The 21893-nt window shown below is 37.4% G+C and overlaps 1 protein-coding gene across 1 annotated transcript; it reads right to left on the bottom strand.

Annotated features, from left to right (window-relative positions):
• Positions 1–10514: 10514 nt before the first annotated feature.
• On the bottom strand, positions 10515–12723 carry LOC149217521 (cold-responsive protein kinase 1-like). The gene is made up of 6 exons (XM_089390250.1): positions 12528–12723; positions 11972–12111; positions 11763–11862; positions 11301–11535; positions 11017–11164; positions 10515–10898 (listed from the first exon to the last, which is right to left on the bottom strand). The coding sequence occupies exons 1-6, from the start codon at positions 12721–12723 to the stop codon at positions 10515–10517; spliced, it is 1203 nt and encodes a 400-aa protein (XP_089246376.1).
• Between the last annotated feature and the right edge of the window lie 9170 nt (positions 12724–21893).

The following is a 21893-nucleotide window of genomic DNA, read 5'->3' as shown; positions in this document are numbered from 1 at the left end:
AGATGTGAAGCCGTAATCAAGGCATGGAGCCACAGTCATGAGAAGGTGAAGCCGTAGTCATAGTGACATAAAGCCACAGTCAAGGTATGGAGTCGCAGTCATGAGAAGGTGAAGCCATAGTCGTGAGGACATGAAGTCGCAGTAAGGAAGAAGAGGAGCTGTGGTCATGAAGAGGGAAGCCGTAGTCATGGAGAGAGAAGTTTCAGTTAGATCCGCATTGAGGTAGGGTATGTCTAAGGGATCAAGCTTCCTCCTCGGATGGGTTAAGGAGTAGCAGGATCAAGGCTTGTCACTCTCTCGGCATACCTATAGATTGAAGGAGCTGTCCTGATATCAGATCTAGGTGGATCTCTTACAGCAATCTAGGTGTAGGGAACAATACTGGTAAAACTCCAAGTGATGTTGCAGCCTTGGCATGATGAGAACAATAATCAAGAGTGACAAGAGTTACATTCTTGACCTAGTATATGGATATGTATATGTCATAACAAGAATAGAAAATTCAATGATCTTGATGAAATTATAATAATGATGAAATAAATATCTGTAAGGAAATTGGTGCTGGAAACACTTGTGAAAGTCAATGTACAGTCACAAAGATATCACAGTACTTAGATCTACCTTCTAGTGATCTTGATGTGAGCATATATCTCATATGCAATCTCTAATATGAAAAGAGTTGTGATCACTACAATAAAGAGAATTAGTTCAATCAAAGGTAAGAGATGAAGATCTTGATCTTATAGTGTAGTGAAGTGCAGTCAAGATCTCAAGGAAGGTGAAGAAAATCATATCAAGGTGCAATCATTATGCATAATGCTCTCAACAATCTTCCAACAACAATGAAGATCTTAGAAGAGCAATAATGATCACATCAACAATAAGGATGATCTTGACAGTGAGAGAAAGGAGGATTGATATCTTAGTCTTGGAGAGGCAGAATGTGTGTCAAGGGTCATGGTCTTGGTATTCATTAATGGAATCTCTATAAGAAGAATTTACGCATGGGTTTTCCTCTCCAAGAGGGAGAGGATTTGGCTCTGGAAGAAAGACAAACATTTGTGTTCTTGTCTCTTTTTTTTTTATAGCGGTTTGATGAAGTTAACATTCACATGCTAATAATGAAGTAAACATCAAGCTAAGATAAAAAGAATTAAATACTTCACAAATTGTTATCATGTTACGAAGAATCAATGTAATTATGCATGCTTCTTAGAACTAGTGGTATAGTGCTTGGTCATGAATGAATATGTGGCAAAGCAATCTAAATCTTTCGACTCACTCGCATAAAATAGATCATGGGGCCGAATCAAAATTTCCAGGGACAAGTCAAGGATCTCCGATAAAATATAAGCCTGTTCTGCAAGGTCAAACAGAGAACTATCTATAAAATTAGATATGAAACACAAAGATCACAAAATCCAAAAAATTTGACTAATGCTAACTTTAAAACAGAATGTCGCCTTCTTTCAGATATCAATAGATAGTAAGAAACATGTATAAGACCTCCAAACCATAATTTCATTGTTGTTAAAGGACAAGTATTGCAAGAAACAGAACCATAATTTCATTCCGTACATTAAATCAAAATGTGCTTATGGGTTACAATTTTATTTTCTATTCTACTACAACAGAGGACACCTGGAGTTCCAGGTTCCTCAAAATGTATTTTCCCATGCAACAAATGGGTAAATGTAGCTGACAGAAGTGATAAAGCTAAGCTCAAGCTAGCTGGATGTTGCGAGTTTCCAATAAGAGAAACCCTAGTCAGGGCAAGATGATTGCACCTGTAAATCTTGGGAGTCAAACCATAAGCTGAATAGACATTGTCTCGTGGTGCCAAGAGGAAAATAAACACGAACTTGCCCTCGGGAGGTGTCTTCAAAATTAAAGGAGAATATTTAGATTCGTCGCCCAAGTAAGGTTCTATGAAGCAAAGGAACTCAAGCAAGTTTATGATAAAATAGAAACTTGGAACTCATCCTTGATTAAGAGCGAGAGTTAGACACGACATTCTTGTCTTTAGTTTGGAAGAAAGAATGGAGGATTGTGTAATCATTTAGCTTCTGACACTCTTTAAAGATGTGGTAGGGAATCACAGACAAGAGTGGGCAAGAGGACCGATATTCTTGAGGGCTGGGAACCCAAGATAAGAATAGTCCTAGTAATAACCTTAAGAGAGACAATGATGATGTGTGTCTATCAATCATTGGTGTCACCAACATTATGTGCTCTCATCTAAGTGAGAGATAGAGATGTTAGTCAAGACCTTGCTAAAGGGAAACAATGTTGGTTGAAATGATGCTATAACAAATGGATTGCAAATTCGATTCTTCTTATGAGAAATTCTTCAGATTGATGATGACCAAGTACCATTATGAATACCTCCCTAGTTAAGAGGGAGTGTTGAAGAAAGTGTAACTAGTTTCAGTTTTCATAATGACATGATCTTTGTATTTGATATAATAAAAGGAAATAAATTCACATGGATGAGCAAGAAGTGTCACTCTTCTTGATGGAATCATGGTGTATAGAAAGCAAGTCAAGTTGTCTATGGCGCCAAGTATGCAAGGATGATCCTTGGAAGTCACGGAGTCAAATATATGATGAAAACTACTATAAGTTGATGCAAATAGCAAGGACAAAACTCGCATAGAGGTGAAGCCGCAGTCAAGGCATGGAGCCACAGTCATGAGAAGGTGAAGCCGCATTCATAAGGACATAAAGCCGCAGTGAAGGTATGGAGTCACAGTCATGAGAAGTTGAAGCCACAGTCATGAGGCCATGAAGCTGCAGTCAAGGCATGGAGCCGCAGTCATGAAGAGGGAAGTCGCAGTCATGGAGAGAGAAGTTGTAGTCAGATCCGCATTGAGGAAAGGTGTGTCTAAGGGATCAAGCTGCCTCGTCGAATGGGTTAAGGAGCAGTATGATCAAGGCTTGTCACCCTCTCGGCATACCTGTAGATTGAAGGAGTAGTCCTACCATCATATCTAGGTGGCTCCCTTGTAGCATTCTAGGTGTATGGGACAACAATGGTAAAACTCCAAGTGATGTTGCAGCCTTGGCATGATGAGAACAATAATCAAGAGGGACAAGAGTTACATTCTTGACCTAGTATATGGATTTGTCTATGTCACAACAAGAATAGAAAATGCAATGACCTTGATGACATTATAATCATGATGAAATAAATCTCAATGTTGCTATATACACTTGTGAAAGTCAATGTACAGTCACAATGATATCATAGTACTTAGATCTGCCTTCTAGTGATCTCAATGTGAGCATATATCTCAGATGCAGTCTCAAATATGAAAAGAACTATGATCACTACAGTAAAGAGAATTGGTTTAGTCAAAGGTAAGAGATGAAGAGATTGATCTTACAGTGCAGTGAAGTGCATTCAATATCTCAAGGAAGGTGAAACAAATCATATCTAGGTGCAGTCATTATGCATAATGTTCTCAAAAATCTTGCAGCAGCAATGAAGATCTTGGAAGAGAAATAATTATGACATAAACAATAAGGATGATCTTGACAACGATAGAAAGGAGGATTGATATCTTGGTCTTGGAGAGGCAGAGTGTGTGTCAAGAGTCATGGTCTTGGTATTTGTAAATGGAATCTCTACAAGAAAAATTTACCATTGGTTTTCCTCTCCAAGAAGGAAAGGTTTTGGCCCTTGCAGAAAGCCAATTAGTTGTGTACTTGTCTTTTTTGTTTTCATAGAAGTTTCATGAAGTTAACATTCACATACCAATAATGAAGTAAACAACAAGCTAAGATAAAAAAATAAATAAATAAATACTCCACAAATTGTTATCATGTTATGAAGAATCAATGCAATTATGCATGCCCTAGATTCTTCAACACCCGACACCTCGCTCAAACCAGAAACTACGCAGACATGTCCTGCTTGACTGCCTCCTAGATCTTTGTAGTTCTGACAAGCAAGTTCCCGCACCCTTATCCCGATCTCCAACTGAAAATTGCACAGTTTTCACTACCACTGCTTCCTACTGCCCTCCCTGCCTCCCCATAAAAATTGTGCAACTCTGCCTCCCAGCTGAGCCATCTCCCGCATATGTCACTGTTGTCCCAGACTTTTCAACCGAGCCTCTCAATGACCTCTGCATATTTTTCCCTGACAGTGCCCCAGAGCCTCGCATCACGGCCTCATATCTAATCTACCTTGTTTTGGAGCCTTGTCCTCTCTCGGTCACCTGCACCCTGAAACAAAAAACAATGCATCATGGTAGAATAGGTTATTTATGGATTTGATGTCGTCTTGTCATGAATGATTGCAAAATAAGGTACATGGATGAGACATGGCGCGACGACGAATGAGATGAATAAGGATTGCATGCTAGAAGAATTGCTCGTAGTTCAATGAACACACAAAGCATACCAAGCACAAAGATAAGGATACACATGTTAATTATGGATTTGATGTCGTCTTGTCATGAATGATTGCAGAATAAGGTACATGGATGAGACATGGCGCGACGACGAATGAGATGAATAAGGATCACATGCTAGAAGAATTGCTCGTAGTTCGATGAACACACAAAGCATACCAAGCACAAAGATAAGGATACACATGCACATGCATGAAACATCAAGTGAACACCAAGACCATTGAAGGCTCTGGGCACTTTACCATGCAAAGGTGAAGCTACGATACACCATAAGAACACTCATCACTTAACAGCACACCAACTCGACACGAATAGCATAGCTAGCATGTGCATCCCGACATTGTCATGTCGAGTTGTGTGATGAGTCGCCTCGACCACATCACTAATTTGGGTCATAACTGTGTAATCAATGTACTGTCACGTGGAAGTCAAAGAGACCGACGGATGGAGTCAAAGAGTCATGTAAGTCGAACATTCATGAGGAAAGTCAAACAGTGACAAGGGTCAATTTCACCCTTGGCTATATATACCCCTCATTTGTACATGCAATGGACCTTTTAACCTTGGCTCCTCCCACATAGCCTTGAGAATTTATAGTCTTTTCTTTGAGGAGCGAGTAGTGGCTCCAATGCCCCACTATTAGGGTTAGTGATGTATGGTGTACGAATGTGTCTTGGAACTTTCACTTAATTCAGAAGCCTGTCATAGGCCATCACGTTTTCACACATGTATTTTATTCGTTTGTAAGACTATTCTTTGGACGCTTGTAATGCATGTTGCTTTAACTTGTACTAAGATACTTGAACTATTTTGGTTGTTTTAGTGCATATGCTGTTGGAAATTTGTTGTATCAATTGTTATCATTATCTCGCCCGTGTCGACTACTCCGTCGAACACTAGACAGACTCATTCTTGTAAACTTGTTATAACCATCATCACACTCGCGTGGACTACTCCGTTGGGTGTTGAACGTGATATCTGTTCACTTTGTGTTTGTGACTGCCGCATCCGTGTAGACTACTCCACGGGAAGCGGTGCAAATCCTATTTTGTTGTGTGTCTCTAACTGAGTTAGGACTATTCCCTTTTGACTTGAGACTCACTCTCACCCTTCCGCTCTGCAGTGAAAGAAATTTGTGTTGTGTGTCTCTAACTGAGTTAGGACTATTCCCTTTTGACTTGAGACTCACTCTCACCCTTCCGCTCTGCAGTGAAAGAAATTTGACACAAGCGACACTAAGCACTCACCAGGCACATGAACCTCACTGTTTGAAGACTAAGTATACCACTCTCATGTGCTGACATGCAAGAGCTAAGGCATATCTTTAAGATAATGACAACCAGGCCATCATACCAGATGGGACTCCTACAACAAACGATGTGAGGTCTAGTTGTGACTACATACTGGGGAGATCACCTGAATGTTGGTGGATCCATCATCGTCGACACCACCATAATTTAAGCAAGTATTTACATACAAAATGGATAGGAATAATATGTAAAAAATATACTTACAAGAGTTACTTCCCTCCATTATATATGTTTTCTTCAGCACTTATCAGGCTTAAAATTGTAAATGTGTAGACTTACTAGTAGTTACTACCCACCAAAATTTATTCAAGTTCTTATATTTGAGCCAACAATTTACTTATTGACTTGACATCTCATTTTATTAGTTACTACCAGAGCAAGATTGTAGAATGATTTATTTATCAACCATTATTAATTTAGCATTGACCAATGCACTAACTTGAATTGCACAAGCAAAGGTGCCCGGCAAAACAAAATTACAACATAACAAACTGAATTTCATTATTTTTGTTACTTTTAACTTTTTATTATTAATTTTGCTAAGATTTAATTATTTACACTACAACATATCCACCATACTAAGATCTATATTAATTTTAATCTTTTATTATTTTTCAATTGAGCATACATATAAATGTTAAATGTTAATGTTAAAGGTTAAACATTTACGCCTACACATCTACTCCTATATTGAGTTGTAGAGCACCTCTCGACACAACAATGTAATTGCATCAACCAAGGTTTATAAATAATTATTTAAACATAGTGCACCACATTTAAACCAAACACAATGTATGTGGCAACCAAATTTCACAATATGCAATATTTACAAGGGTACGTGACCCACCCTTCCACCCCATCGGAGGTGAGGGTCCCATGACTATTCATATGATTTTTTACCAATGAATGTTTGGATATGTATATAAATATTACTACAAAGATGTTATAATATGAAAATTTGATCCACCCCATCGCCCAGTAGGGGTCAATATCCCATGATTGTGTATACCTTTCTTACAAAGCCCCACCGGACGTATAAAGTGTGGGTGCACTTTACGATGTGCTCCCAATTTAGCACCACCACAAACTTTATTCGGGTAAAAAGCCCCAGTGGACGTATAAAGTATGGGTGCGCTTTGCGATGTGCTCACATAACCAATTTACCACCACCACAAACTTCATTTGGGTCTGTGTTAGTACGTTTATATATATAGTGATGTACTGAAGGTGGATATGAAGGGAGAACGAATTAGGTGGTCTGCCCCTACCCTGTTTTAGGTCTAGGGGTGGAAGTCTAGCGACAAAATGGATTTAACGTAAAGAATAAGGAAAGACGCAGTATAGGAGGGTCTCACCCAATTTCCCATTGGGGTCCTAGGGTGGAGGTCGAGTGATAAAACAAATTAAATATAGTCCCAATCCACAGGATTACGTAAAATCGAGGTGCTGCTCAACTCACCCTTTAAATCGCTTGGGTTGATTATATTGATATCACAGGGTATATAGATATATCATAAATCATATGTTGAACATACATATCCCACAAAATGTGTATATACAACAAATTCATGTCTCAATTATGATTTCATGCTACATATATTATCAAATTTCGGTGATGGACATAAACACAGTTTTGTATGTGTGTGTGTCTATATATATATATATATATATATATATATATATATATATATATATATATATATATATATATATATATATATATATATATATATATATATATATATATATATATATATATCAGTTTTAGCCTATATATCTTAAATAAATGTACAAGAGACCTGGTCGAGTCTATATATATATATATATATATATATATATATATATATATATATCAATTTTAGCCTATATATGTTAACTTGGTATGACATATATGTTAACATAGGATTAATGCTACCGCGCATGACCTGAAAGATGTTAGAGAATTCAACTCATAAACTCTCAATGGCAAAGGTGTTTTAACAACAAGAACTCAACCAACCAATTGTATTGTACGTAATATGAATAGTTTTTGTAAACGCACTAGTTTGTACATGTATATATATTTCACGAATAACAAGAATAAAACCTAGGCAAACCTTTCTATGTATACACCAATATGATATAAATATTGCATAATTGAATGATAAAGCTCAATTCATTTTTAACCCATATATCACATAGCTGGAATACACAGTCATAACTGGAATACATAGTGACGAGTTCATTAGCTTGCACACTTGTGTGTATACATGTTTCACCACGTAATATCACTCTAAATCACAAATTAATAAAAGTATATAACTAAGACACCTGGACCGTTTTATACTTGTACACACAAGTATTACAAATCATATTACATACAAATTAGAATACCAAATTTAAAAATTAATATATCATTTAAACCAACCCACAAAGCTATAATAAAAATAAAAATAAAAACTAAATACGTTTGCATGTAATTACATTAATTAAACATTGTACAAATATTATAAACATGAAAATACCCAACCTCAATTAAAATAATCCATTTTAATTTATATGCCTATCCACCAAATGTTATTATTCTAAGAGAAGTGATATGTTTAGTTTAGTTTATGTGTATATATGTGGAATGAAATTTAGTTTATTATAGACTGGCTTCTAAGACACTTAACTATATTTATAGACACTTAATTATATTTATTCAAATTAAAAAATATATATAATTTTAAAGTAATATATCATTATGTAAATAGTTTTAAAATAAAATAATTTATATTTTTTTATTAATTATAATATAGTTTAAATAATCTTTATATAAATAAAATAATATTAAATATTTTTAAAATTATTTTGACATAGTAATTGTAGTGAAATAATTTTATGAGAAAGAGATACACATATTAACAAAGAAAGTTGGTTTTAAATTTCCTATATACTTGACATCTTTAACTAATCTTTATAAATATGTAACAAAAAAATTTAAAAGTATTTTTCAATGTGGAAACATGGTTATTCCAAATGAAAATTTCCTATAAACAGTGGCCGAAACTTGTCAATAGTGAATAATCCTTTAGAACAACCCTAAAAGAGTGATAGGTGAATTGTAAAAAGGGTTACAACCTTTCTAAAATCATATAACTATAAATAAATAAAAAAGTTATGGAAATATCTCTTATGTCCAAATTTACCAAATAAAATTTTCAAAACACTCTTAAGAATTGTATGAGATAAAAAAAAAAAAAAAATCCCACATAAAAAATAATTTAAAATTATTTTTAAATATATTAAAAATTTAAATTATTTCAAAATAAGCAAGAAATTAACTTAATATTATTTTAGCTAAATTTATTTTTTAATATTTTAAAACTTTGAATTTTCAAAATGAGTAAAAATATTGAAAGGTTGCTAATATTATTTTAAACCATCTTTCACAGGTTTTAAATTACTTGATGATATCTCGAAAAACTATGAACTACCTTGAAAATTGTGAAAAAGAATCATAGCTATTTTGTTATTATTTTAAACTATCTTTCACAGGTTTTAAATTACTTGAAGATATCTGGAAAAACTATGAACTACCTTGAAAATTGTGAAAAAGAATCATAGCTATTTTGTTATTATTTTAAACCATCTTTCACAGGTTTTAAATTACTTGAAGATATCTCTAAAAACTATGAACTACCTTGAAAATTGTGAAAAAGAATCATAGCTATTTTGTTATTATTTTAAACCATCTTTCACAGGTTTTAAATTACTTGAAGATACCTCTAAAAGCTATGAACTACCTTGAAAATTGTGAAAAAGAATCATAGCTATTTTATTATTATTTTAAACCATCTTTCACAGGTTTTAAATTACTTGAAGATATTTCGAAAAACTATGAACTACCTTGAAAATTGTGAAAAAGAATCATAGCTATTTTGTATTGCTGGGAGGAACATCCCTGACATATTGGGCCATCCTTCCGAAGGTTCTCGGGAAGGAGGATATTTGTGAATGAGGTTGAAATCAATTTATTCCGCATATTATAGATGGAACTATTTCCTATACTTGCTCCAGGGAGGAACTATTTCCTATGCTCGGGAAGGACCTAGGCACTGAACCTTAGCCCTACTTGTTACGTCACTGAGAAGCTTTCTTTTTAGTCGAAAATGAGTAGTCTAACTAGGCGGAGGAATTGCTCGCACTGCCAAAAGAGGTCGAAATCCGGGCAAATTATTTTCTAAAAATCTTGTAGAGGCAGTGTTTGAATCATATTTTTGATTGTGGAAATGGATTCAGCACCATCAAAAACATCTAGGACACTTAAAATTTTGAAGTTTAGCAACTATAACTTGGATTTACAAGAATCCTTGCCGGATTTTCTCTAAATATGACCGGAATTTCCATAACTTTCCGGGCAACTCCTCCACCTCATTAGACTACGCAGAAAACTATAAGCCATATGAGCCACCTTGAAAATACTGAAAATAAATAAAAAAGATTAGAATAACGATAATCAACACGTGCTCCTAGATAGTCAAACATCACATCCTATAATGATTCAGTGTATCATGAAACTCTCGAACTCATCATAAGATAATTATGAAACCAAATCCAGTGTTTGACCAACTCAATTCTGTCAAAACCACTAACACATTACAGCATGAATGGAGATAAATATAAAAGCAAGGCATTGCCTTCGCCTTATTTTCACCTTCGATCCATAATGCTCAATGAAAGATTACAACCTGCATAGTGGACTGACGCATTACAGCATGAATGGAGATAAATATAATAGCAAGGCATCACCTTCGCCTTATTTTCACCTTGGCTCCATAATGCTCAATGAAATATTACCACCTGCATAATGGACATTAGATGGTGCTGCTACTTCCAACGACGAAGTGTTGCTTGACATGTTGGTAGGGTGTCGCATAGGAGTAGTTGTCGCACGTTCAGCTTGGTGGGGTGGGGCTAATACACTCTGCTCATCTACGAAAGTAGGGCTTGAGGGCGAAGGAATATGTTCTTCCCCACCTGTCAACATCGACACCACCTGTGACATTGAAGGCCTCAATGTTGCACCTGCTTGGGTGCACAGAAGACCAATTTTAATCACTCTATTCCCTTCTTCCCATGAGTAACTACCCTCCAATGTGGGATCCACAACTTCTAATGCTCTCTTTGCGTTATACAGTCTCCACGTCTGCTAGTTGACCAATATCCACAAAACCATAAAACATTGGTTAGCAAGGAATCATAGTTGTTGGACATTTTAGAAAATGTTTACTTTAAAGATGAGGTGAGGTCTACATGTGCCATACAGCTTCAGTGAGAAACTCCGTGTCCTGAGGTACACTGTAGTACTTCTTTCTTCCGCTGATAATCTCGAGGAGAAGCACTCCAAAGCTGAATACATCTGCTTTCTCTGTCAATTGTCCGCGTAAGGCATACTCGGGCGCAATGTAACCACTGCACAATCAAATCTCCATCTCTTAACCCTCTTAAAATTATATGATCCTTTCTCTATTGTAATTGATTAATATCCCGTAATTTATTAAATAAAGTTTGGGACATCATGAGATTGAACTGTAGAGGGACTTCTTACAAAGTTCCTGCAACCCTGGTGCTAACGTGGCTCTCATCTTCTGCAAATAGTCTGGCTAAGCCAAAGTCTGCTATTTTGGGTCGGTATTTATTGTCTAGTAAGATATTGCTTGGTTTGATATCTCTGTGGATGATTCGAATCTCAGACTCCTCGTGAAGATAGGCAAGCCTGTGCACAGTTCCAACAATGATTTCATACCTCTCTCTCCAATTAAGTAAATGCCGTTTTGTTGTATCTACAATTATTGCATCACAGACAGTAAAGGAATTAGCAATGTACGTACACAAACTCGAACAATTCCAGGATTGAAGCAGAGATTAATTAGCAGTGAAAGAGCAAGCGAAAACAAACCAAATATAATCTTGTCGAGATTACTGTTGTGGAGGTTTTAGTAAACTAGCAGCCTTTCTGATCTTTGAACAGAGCAACCAAGCAATCTCACTAGATTCCTGTGCTAAACACGAGTTATCAGATTTGCCTCATTCAGAAATTCGTTGTCTCCTTGCCTTGAACCTATATTCTGCCGTTTAATTGCAACCTCTCTCCCGTCAGGTAGAACCCCCTGAGGATCAATGAATTCAAAATTATATTTTGTTCTCCATTATAACTGACTTGGACCTGCTACCAACTAGTATGTAATTCAATGGAAGGCAATGATCCTAGGCCCTTACCTTGAAGACGGATCCAAACCCTCCTTCACCAAGTTTGTTTTCTGCTTTAAAATCAGAGATAGCCTGTCTTAGAGTATCGTATTTGAAAATGAGTTCCAGATTTGCTAGAGGAGGTGATAAGGTAACTTCTCCTTCCTCACCTGCAGAAGCAATTACAGGGGTCTATTTAAGTAATGAAATAGGCGAAGATTTCACCATATAGAAGCTAATAAGATCCACACTAAATGATTGAGCAATTTAGGAATCTTCGGTTCGCGAAATCCGTTCCCAATGTTTTGGGCGAAAGCGAAAGAGACCCATGGCTGCAATTAACCCAACCGAAGTAGCCACTCTGCCTAGAGTTATCCCAAGCACATTATGTTTTTTTCCTTCTGCCAATTTTCACACAAAGCATCACGAAAAAATTTGCCATCTTAAATTTCACCAAAATGTACAAAACTAGTTTATAACTTTATTCTTATCATTGTAAAATATTGGGCATGTTAAATTTCACCACAATGTACGAAACTAGTTTGTAACTTATTGTTATCATTGTAAAATATGTGAAGGATGATACCAGATGATGCAGCCGGTGGCGAGGGGATAGGAGCTGTAACACGAAATGTAACCGTTAAATTGGGCCTCATGTTTAATTTCACCAAAATGTACAAAACATCATTGTAGAATGTAAACGCTATGTGAAGGAACATACCGGATGATGGAATTGGAGTCGATAAAAATGGATAAATCTCGTAACGCAGATCGCAACCCATAGTATGGAATTGTGCTCCGACTGTTTCGTTTTGGCATGGCCATGGATTTGACTGATCAAATTTTATACTTGAGAGAGCAGATAAGCAAGACTTGCAGCTCGCTCACGACAGATCTGTCCAACACTAGGCTAAGCTATAGATCAGCCGGGAAGGCGAAGACGCTGCTAAGAATGCATATGCAGCAAAAAGGTTGGCACTCCCCACGGTTGTTTCGCTAATATTCGAGAGCATGTTTAAAGCAGCAGACTCGAACTTCTCTGGCTGGTTAGTGCTATATTGCTGGTTGCATGCACCAGCATAAGGGTGGATACCCTCAGCACTATAATTGTAAAAATAATGATCGTCATAACGTATGAAGCAGCCATCTATTAGAATGAATCCAGAAGTACCATTTTGACATTTATTAAGAAGTATTACTTTTACTGTTGATGTGCAGTATTGGCAGTGAGAGGAAGTTAAATCTCCCCTGCACTCGAGAAGCCCATAAACAAAATCATTGTTGTTTTGCCCAGGCTCAACATTAGAGGTAGCGAATAGAGTCGTGTAAAAGTTGAGCACCAATGATTCCAAAACCTAGTTAAGATGATGCTGGAAGGGGCTACCATTTGTATACTGGCTCTTGTTCCCACAATCGTAGGCATCCGGAACAAATTGACGGACCGAGACATCCGGAACAAATTGACCGACCGAGAGGTGCAGACACGTACATAGAGTGAAGATGAGTAGCATGCTTCTGCTTAATTGTTTAATCTTCATCGCCATTAATATTCTTCATCGCCATTAATCTTCATCGCCATTAATATTCTTCATCGCCATTAATCTTCATCGCCATTAATATTAAACAATTAAGCATAAGCATGCTACTCATCTTCACTCTTATGTACGTGTCTGCACCTCTCGGTCGGTCAATTTGTTCCGGATGTCTCGGTCCGTCAATTTGTTCCAGATGCCTACAGTTGTGGGAACAAGAGCCAGTATACAAATGGTAGCCCCTTCCAGCATCATCTTAACCAGGTTTTGGAATCATTGGTGCTCAACTTTTCCACGACTCTATTCGCTACCTCTAATGTTGAGCCTGATTAAAACAGCAATGATTCTATTTATGGGCTTCTCCAGTGCAGGGGAGATTTAACTTCCTCTCACTGCCAATACTGCGCATCGACAGTAAAAGCAATACTTCTTAATAAATGTCAAAATGGTACTTCTGGATTCATTCTAATAGATGGCTACTTCATACGTTATGACGATCATTATTTTTACAGTTATAGTGCTGAGGGTATCCACCCTTATGCTTGTGCATGCAACCAACGATATAGCGCTAACCAGCCAGAGAAGTTCGAGTCTACTGCTTTAAACGTGCTCTCAAATATTAGCGAAACAACCGTGGGGAGTGCCAACCTTTTTACTACATATGCATTCCTAGCAGCGTCTTCGCCTTCGCAGCTGATCTATAGCTTAGCCCAGTGTTGGAGAGATCTGTCATGAGCGAGCTACAAGTCTTGCTTTTCTGCTCTCTCAAGTATAAAATTTGATCAGTCAAATCCATGGCCATGTCAAAACGGAAAAGTTAGAGCACAATTCCATACTATGGGCTGCGATCTGCGTTACGAGATTTATCTATTTTTATCGACTCCGACTCCATCAGCCGGTATGTTCCTTCACATAGCGTTTACATTCTACAATGATGTTTTGTACATTTTGGTGAAATTAAACATGAGGCCCAATTTAATGGTTACATTTCATGTTACAGCTCCTATCCCCTCGCCACCCGCTGCATCATCCAGTGTCATCCTTCACATATTTTACAATGATAACAATAAGTTACAAACTAGTTTCGTACATTGTGGTGAAATTTAACAAGCCCAATATTTTACAATGATAAGAATAAAGTTATAAACTAGTTTTGTACATTTTGGTGAAATTTAAGATGGCCAATTTATTCGTGATGCTTTGTGTGACAATTGGCATAAGGCAAAAAACATAATGTGCTTGGGATAACTCTGGGCACAATGGCTACTTCAGTTGGGTTAATTGCAGCCATGGGTTAATTGCAGCCATGGGTTAATTGCAGCCATGGGTCTCTTTTGTTTTCACCCAAAACTTTGGGAACAGATTTCGCGAACCAGATATTCCTAAATTGCTCAATCATTCAGTGTGGATCTTATTAGCTTCTATATGGTGAACTCTTCGCCTATTTCATTACTTAAATAGACACCTGTAATTTCTTCCGCAGGTGAGGAAGGAGAAGTTACCTTATCGCCTCCTCTAGCAAATCTGGAACTCATTTTCAAATACGATACTCTAAGACAGGCTACCTCTGATTTTAAAGCAGAAAACAAACTTGGTGAAGGAGGGTTTGGATCCGTCTTCAAGGTAAGGGCCTAGGATCGTTGCCTTCCATTGAATTACATACAAGTTGGTAGCAGGTCCAAGTCAGTTATAATGGAGAACAAAATATTATTTTGAATTCATTGATCTTTAGGGGGTTCTACCTGATGGGAGAGGTTGCAATTAAACGGCAGAATATAGGTTCAAGGCAAGGAGACAACGAATTTCTAAATGAGGCAAATCTGATAACTCATGTTTAGCACAGGGATCTAGTGAGATTGCTTGGTTGCTCTGTTCAAAGATCAGAAAGGCTGCTAGTTTACGAATACCTCCACAATAGTAATCTCGACAAGATTATATTTGGTTTGTTCTCGCTTGCTCTTTCACTGCTAATTAATCTCTGCTTCAATCCTAGAATTGTTCGAGTTTGTGTACGTACATTGCTAATTCCTTTACTGTCTGTGATGCAATAATTGTAGATACAACAAAACGGCATTTACTTAATTGGAGAGAGAGGTATGAAATCATTGTTGGAACTGCACGCAGGCTTACCTATCTTCCCGAGGAGTCTGAGATTCGAATCATCCACACAGATATCAAAGCAAGCAATATCTTACTATACAATAAATACCGACCCAAAATAGCAGACTTTGGCTTAGCCATACTATTTGCAGAAGATGAGAGCCACGTTAGCACCAGGGATGCAGGAACTTTGTAAGAAGTCTCTCTACATTTCAATCTCATGATGTCCTAAACTCTATTTAATAAATTACGGGATATTAATCAATTGCAATAGAGAAAGTATCATATAATTTTAAGACGGTTAAGAGATGGAGATTTGATTGTGCAGTGTTTACATTGCGCCCGAGTACGCCTTACGCGGACAGTTGACAGAGAAAGCAGATGTATTCAGCTTTGGAGTGCTTCTCCTCGAGATTATCAGTGGAAGAAAGAAGTACTACAGTGTACCTCAGGACACGGAGTTTCTCACTGAAGCTGTATGGCACATGTAGACCTCACCTCATCTTTAAAGTAAACATTTTCTAAAATGTCCAACAACTATGATTCCTTGCTAACCAATGTTTTATGGTTTTGTGGATATTGGTCAACTAGCAGACGTGGAGACTATATAACGCAGAGAGAGCATTAGAAGTTGTGGATCCCACATTGGAGGGTAGTTACTCATGGGAAGAAAGGAATAGAGTGATTAAAATTGGTCTTCTATGCACCCAAGCAAGTGCAACATTGAGGCCTTCAATGTCACAGGTGGTGTCGATGTTGACAGGTGGGGAAGAACATATTCCTTCGCCCACAAGCCCTACTTTCGTAGATGAGCGGAGTGTATTAGCCCCACCCCACCAAGCTGAACGTGCGACAACTACTCCTATGCGACACCCTAACAACATGTCAAGCAACACTCCGTCGTTGGAAGTAGCATCACCATCTAATGTCCACTATGCAGGTGGTAATCTTTCATTGAGCATTATGGAGCCAAGGTGAAAATAAGGCGAAGGCAATGCCTTGCTATTATATTTATCTCCATTCATGCTGTAATGCGTCAGTCCACTATGCAGGTTGTAATCTTTCATTGAGCATTATGGAGCCAAGGTGAAAATAAGGCGAAGGCGATGCCTTGCTATTATATTTATCTAGTGAAAGACCCATTGCTTTTGAAAGTCATCCAATCAAGGGAAAGTTTTTACACAAAGCTATTCATGAGAAGGAAATGTTGGCAATACTCCATGCACTTAAGAAATGGTGACCCTACCTAATGGGAAGACACTTCAAGGTAAAAACGGATCATGATAGCCTTAAATACTTTTTAGAACAAAGATTATCCTCTGAAGAGCAACAAAAGTGGGTCACAAAGATGTTGGGTTATGACTTTGAAATCATCTACAAAAAAGGGATGAAAAATGTGGTGGCAGATGCACTCTCAAGAACGGATGAGGATGTGGAAGCATTGTTGTGCGCCATTTCTATTATCCAACCAGATTGGATAAACGAAGCAAGGGATGAATGGAAGAATGACGAAGAAGTATGGGCACTTATTCGAAAGTTACAACAAGATTCTAGTACTTCTGTTACATTTAGCTGGCAAAATGATTCTTTATGGTACAAAGATCACTTATACCTCTATAAAAATTCCCAACTAAAACAAAAGATTCTTATGGAATTGTACACTTCTCCCTTAGGAGGGCACTCAGAATTTTTAAAAACTTACCACAGGGTTAAGAAGGAATTTTTTGGGGATGGCCTTAAATCGGATATTCAAAAATTTGTGGTGGAATGTTTGGTTTCACAACAAAATAAATTTGAAACAATTAAGACACCGGGTCTATTACAACCTTTATCCATTCCAAGCCAACGTTGGGAGGAGGTTTCAATGGATTTTATCACAGGTTTACCCAAGTCTAAGGGAAAGAGTGTCATCATGGTGGTAGTTGAAAGACTTACCAAGTATGCACACTTTTGTGCATTATTACATCCATTTAAAGCCAGTACGGTTTCTACTGCATTTATGGAAACAATTCAAAAGCTACATGGAAACCCAAATATTATTGTAAGTGACAGAGATCCCATTTTCACTGGAAATTTTTGGACAGCATTATTTTCTTGTCTTGGTACTCAGTTAGCTCATAGCTCATCTTATCATCCTCAATCTGATGGGAAAACTGCGATAGTAAACAAATGTTTGGAAGGATATCTTCATTGCTTTGTATCGGATAAACAGACACAATGGGTCAAATGGTTGCCTCTGGCTGAATGGTGGTATAACACTTCCTTCCATACAACAACAAAAATGACCCCATTTATGGCACTTTATGGATATCATCCACCATCCATCACATCATATTTAAGAGAAAATTCTATGGTTCAAGCAGTGGATCACCACATCAAACATCAACAACAAGTCCTCCAACTCTTAAAGGATAACCTCATGTTGGCACAGAATAGAATGAAACAACAGGCAGATCAACATCGCCGCGAAAGAAGTTTTGATGTAGGTGATTGGGTATTCCTATGGCTACAACCATATAAGCAAATGTCCCTCAAGCAAGCTAAGAAGGATAATAAATTATCACCAAAGTATTATGGTCCGTACAAGGTGTTGCAAAAGATTGGTACTATGGCATATAAATTGGAGCTTCCTGCAGCTTCTCGATTGCACCCAGTTTTCCATGTTTCATGTTTAAAGAAGGTTATAGGCGAAAAGCTCCTAGTTCAAACAATATTGCCAGAACTTGATGAGGAAGGAAAAATTATATTGTAACCGGAAGCAGTCACAGAAACAAGAACTCGACAGCTACAAAATCGATCAATTTCAGAGTATCTTATCAAGTGGAAGAACTTATCCGCTGAAAATTCCACATGGGAGGATGAGAATTTTATACAGAAGCATCCAGTACTACTCAAGTGTTGAAGACAACACTTTTTTTGAAGGAGAGGGGCATGTTGGGTCCCTATAATACTAGTAATTACCCCATTACTATTGTAGTTGCATCCCTTATTAATATTGTTGTGCCCCTATTATCCCCATATTGTTATTACTGTGCCCCATAGAATCCCTCTATTGTTATTTTTGTGGCTTCATATTATTATTGTTAGGTCGGCTGGGTTATATTGTGACTCCTTAGACTCCTATATATAGAAAGGAGGTTTTGTCATTTGAATCATCCAAGAATTGTTCATTTATGTAATGTAAAGGAGGTTTCCCCTCGAAGAGACTAAATTCTAAGGCATTGATCTATCTTTTCTATCTTTTCTTGAGTTGGTTTCATAATAGTTCTCCTCCGTTTGGTTACCTCTTCTAATCATATGGAGAGTTTGTTTATGCCTCCTTCATGACAAACTTATACAGAGTTATCATATGCTTCCATATAGTCACAATTGAGTCATGTTTTTGTTCAAGGGAACTAAGCTTGAGTCAGCCTCTCCGCGGTGTCTCTTGACCTATTTTTCAGTCAGTCATTTGTGGTTGTCAGTGTCATGTTCGTTATCACATTAGTTGTATTGGTCCTTTGCTCATGCTAGTTTGAGAAGATCTCCATTGACTTCTTGCTGGCGGGCCTTTTCCTTATCGATGAGCCGCACCCTGGCCATATTTTCATTATTGATAGGTCACCTTATGCTCAACATCGATCAGTATTATGGGTCTTTGACTGGGTAGCTTCCCTAATGTGTTCGACATCAACTTTCATTATCACACATTGGGATTTGTGCAGTGCCTTGGTTTCCATTTAACCCTATTGGTGGATTCCATGCCTCTGTGTTAGCTTTCATTATTGGTTGGTTCAGAGGGTTTCTATCATGAGCTAGCTACACCTTGTGTATGCTGGAAACATGCTTCAGTTGGGTTACTACATCTTTATTCATCTGATTCCTTCCACATTATTGGCCTACGGTTTACACTCACACTAGATTGGTGAAGGATGCCTTAATGCCTTCTTTCTAGCAAATATTTTCCCATCAACTTCAACTCATTGCTCTAGGAAAGAGATCTAGAGTCCATTTGGCAGTACCTTAGGGTTTGCATTCATCAGTGGTAGATTCCTTCACTATTGACAGTGGGAAAACATCATTGTCTCCTGATTGATAGATTCTTTCAATTGTTCGACTACAACTCATTTATTCACACTTTTAGATTGTACTGAGTACCTTGACTCTCATTATCATTATCCATGAGTAGTATCGTGTTTGTTAACAGTATACATCAATGACCGATAATTAAACGATTTCTCACATGGTCGACTTCATATCATTCATTTCCATTGTGTAGAAATGTACCACGACAGTCGGCGAAGACCTCAGGTTTTCATCAGCATGTCTTGCCTCACTTGTCAGTTGCTCCTATTTCTGCTAGTTGATGTCATCCACCTTATATGTTGCAGTTCCTTACAATGACATCTTATATGCTGGCACCCGAGTTGTGGTGCAGTATCATTTATTCCATCATGTTCACTTGGTACTATTGGGATCAGTTTCTTGACTTCAGTGATCAGCTTCATACTTCAACATCATTGATCAACTCTTTATATGTGATATTCAGACATGTACTTTCTTGATTATGATCAGATGATCCATTACTTACTTTCAGTTTCTTTATACTTGTATACATATTGGATCCACTTTTGTACTTGATATGTGGACATACTTTACTATTTTTTAGCATGGGTATGCCCGCCTCAGATAGCAGTTTCGTTCTGATCTCTTTCAATGGCTTGGTAGGCTAAATTTTGGTGAACTCCTCCTCGGTCTCGGCATGATTCTTTCCATACAGTTAATACATTTCGATCATCATGTACCCCTTTTGACCTCATATATTAGGAGGCATCTGCTATAGCACCATTTACCACTCTTGGTAGATATGATGCTCTGTTTATGGCCTAGGGCAACCCTTCCTTCCAGACTTGGTCCAAAATCTTAAAAAATAGTGTTTTATTCCCTATACGCTACTTTTCCCTATGTTAAAAGCGTGTACGCGTGTGTCGGCATATACCCAACCTACGTACATATGTTAAAACACATGTAGAAATTTCTATTTTCCCACCCCGGTTTTCAGTTTCTCCTTATTTCTCCCATATAGTTAAATGCCCTTTCCCATAACCATACATTTAACAAGCTGGAAAAAATAAACTTGCTGAAAACACAAATTCTGGAAATTTTACAGAATGCTGGAAATTGCAGAAATAAAAATCAGCAGTAATAAACAGCCATTAAAACACATTTAAACACTGAGATTTTTGGTCAATGTGACCCTAGAAAAACCCCCTACAAATCTTGGGGAAAACCAGTTTGAGAGCTCTTTTTATTTCTGAAAATGCCTTTTTCACAGTGAGAAATATTCAGCAAAAAATTAGCAAACAAATTTACAACTTATCTCTTTTCCCATGCCTCACAGCGAACTGGAAATTACAGCAAACAGGACAGCAATAAATGTTGTATAGCCTCCTCGATTTTCGTGCCCACTTTCAGCATTAAATGCTGCTATATGGCCAGCATTAAATGCGATGTACGGACTGCAATAAATGCATTGTACGGCCCTCGTTTTGCATGTAGAAAAATCAGCAAACTGCTCCTCGATTTTTGTGCAAACCACTCCTCGAAAATCATGCCAAAATCTGCCTTTCACTGTGTGCTGAACCAGCTGTACAAATTTGCTCAACTGCTGCCTTGGAATGTGTGCCAAGCTGCTGTCTCCTTCTCCTCCCTACTCAAAAATCTCTCTTGCTCTCTTGCTCTCCTTTTCCCAATCTGCTCATGAAAGAATGAATGACCTTTTCCTCCTTTTCCTCCTTTAATCTAACCCCAAGTGACTTTTGGGTGATCCCTAAATCCAATGGGTGAAATAGATTGAGATCTATTGAGATCTAAGGCTGAGATTAAATGCTCATTTAAATCTCACTTTTTATTTTTTAATTCACCCCACTTTAATAAAAACCCACTTAGTCATTTATTTCCAAAGTCACTTTTCCTTTCTAATTTTTCATTGACTTTATAAAAGTCACTTTAAAATTAGACTTAGTAACTTTATCACTTAAAGTCACTTTTTAAATTAGATTTAACTTTATAAAATTATAAAGTCACTTTAGGAGAAAAATTAAATTCTTTTGGACACTTTTCCCTAGGCCAAAGATCAAAGCCTAAGGGAACCACCTGTCCTCCGGTACCAAATTTCAACACTCCCTCTTACCGAGGAAGGTGTTCCTCACCACACCCATCTTGTCTCTGAAGTAGACATGCTTGCCCCGTGGTAAGGCTTTGGTAAGAATATCTGCAACCTGCTCATCAGTGGAAATATACTCAAGCTTCACAGCTCCCTTCTGAACATAGTCTCTGAT

This window comes from Pinus tabuliformis, chromosome 1_1 (genome assembly GCF_031772625.1).
Source record: "Pinus tabuliformis cultivar Carrire ecotype Pingquan chromosome 1_1, CPIR1, whole genome shotgun sequence".
In the NCBI taxonomy this organism is placed as follows: Eukaryota; Viridiplantae; Streptophyta; class Pinopsida; order Pinales; family Pinaceae; genus Pinus; species Pinus tabuliformis.
Note: the sequence above shows the minus strand (reverse complement) of the source record. Positions and strands in the feature narration are given on the sequence as shown.

Excerpts from the sequence above, each read along its gene's own strand:
- LOC149217521 (XM_089390250.1), bottom strand. The coding sequence starts at position 12,723 with ATGGGTTGCGATCTGCGTTACGAGATTTATCCATTTTTATCGACTCCA. Across the intron at positions 12,112-12,527 it reads GCCACCGGCTGCATCATCTG|GTGAGGAAGGAGAAGTTACC; the intron begins GTATCATCCTTC and ends TTGCTTCTGCAG. Across the intron at positions 11,536-11,762 it reads TGAGGCAAATCTGATAACTC|ATACAACAAAACGGCATTTA; the intron begins GTGTTTAGCACA and ends CAATAATTGTAG.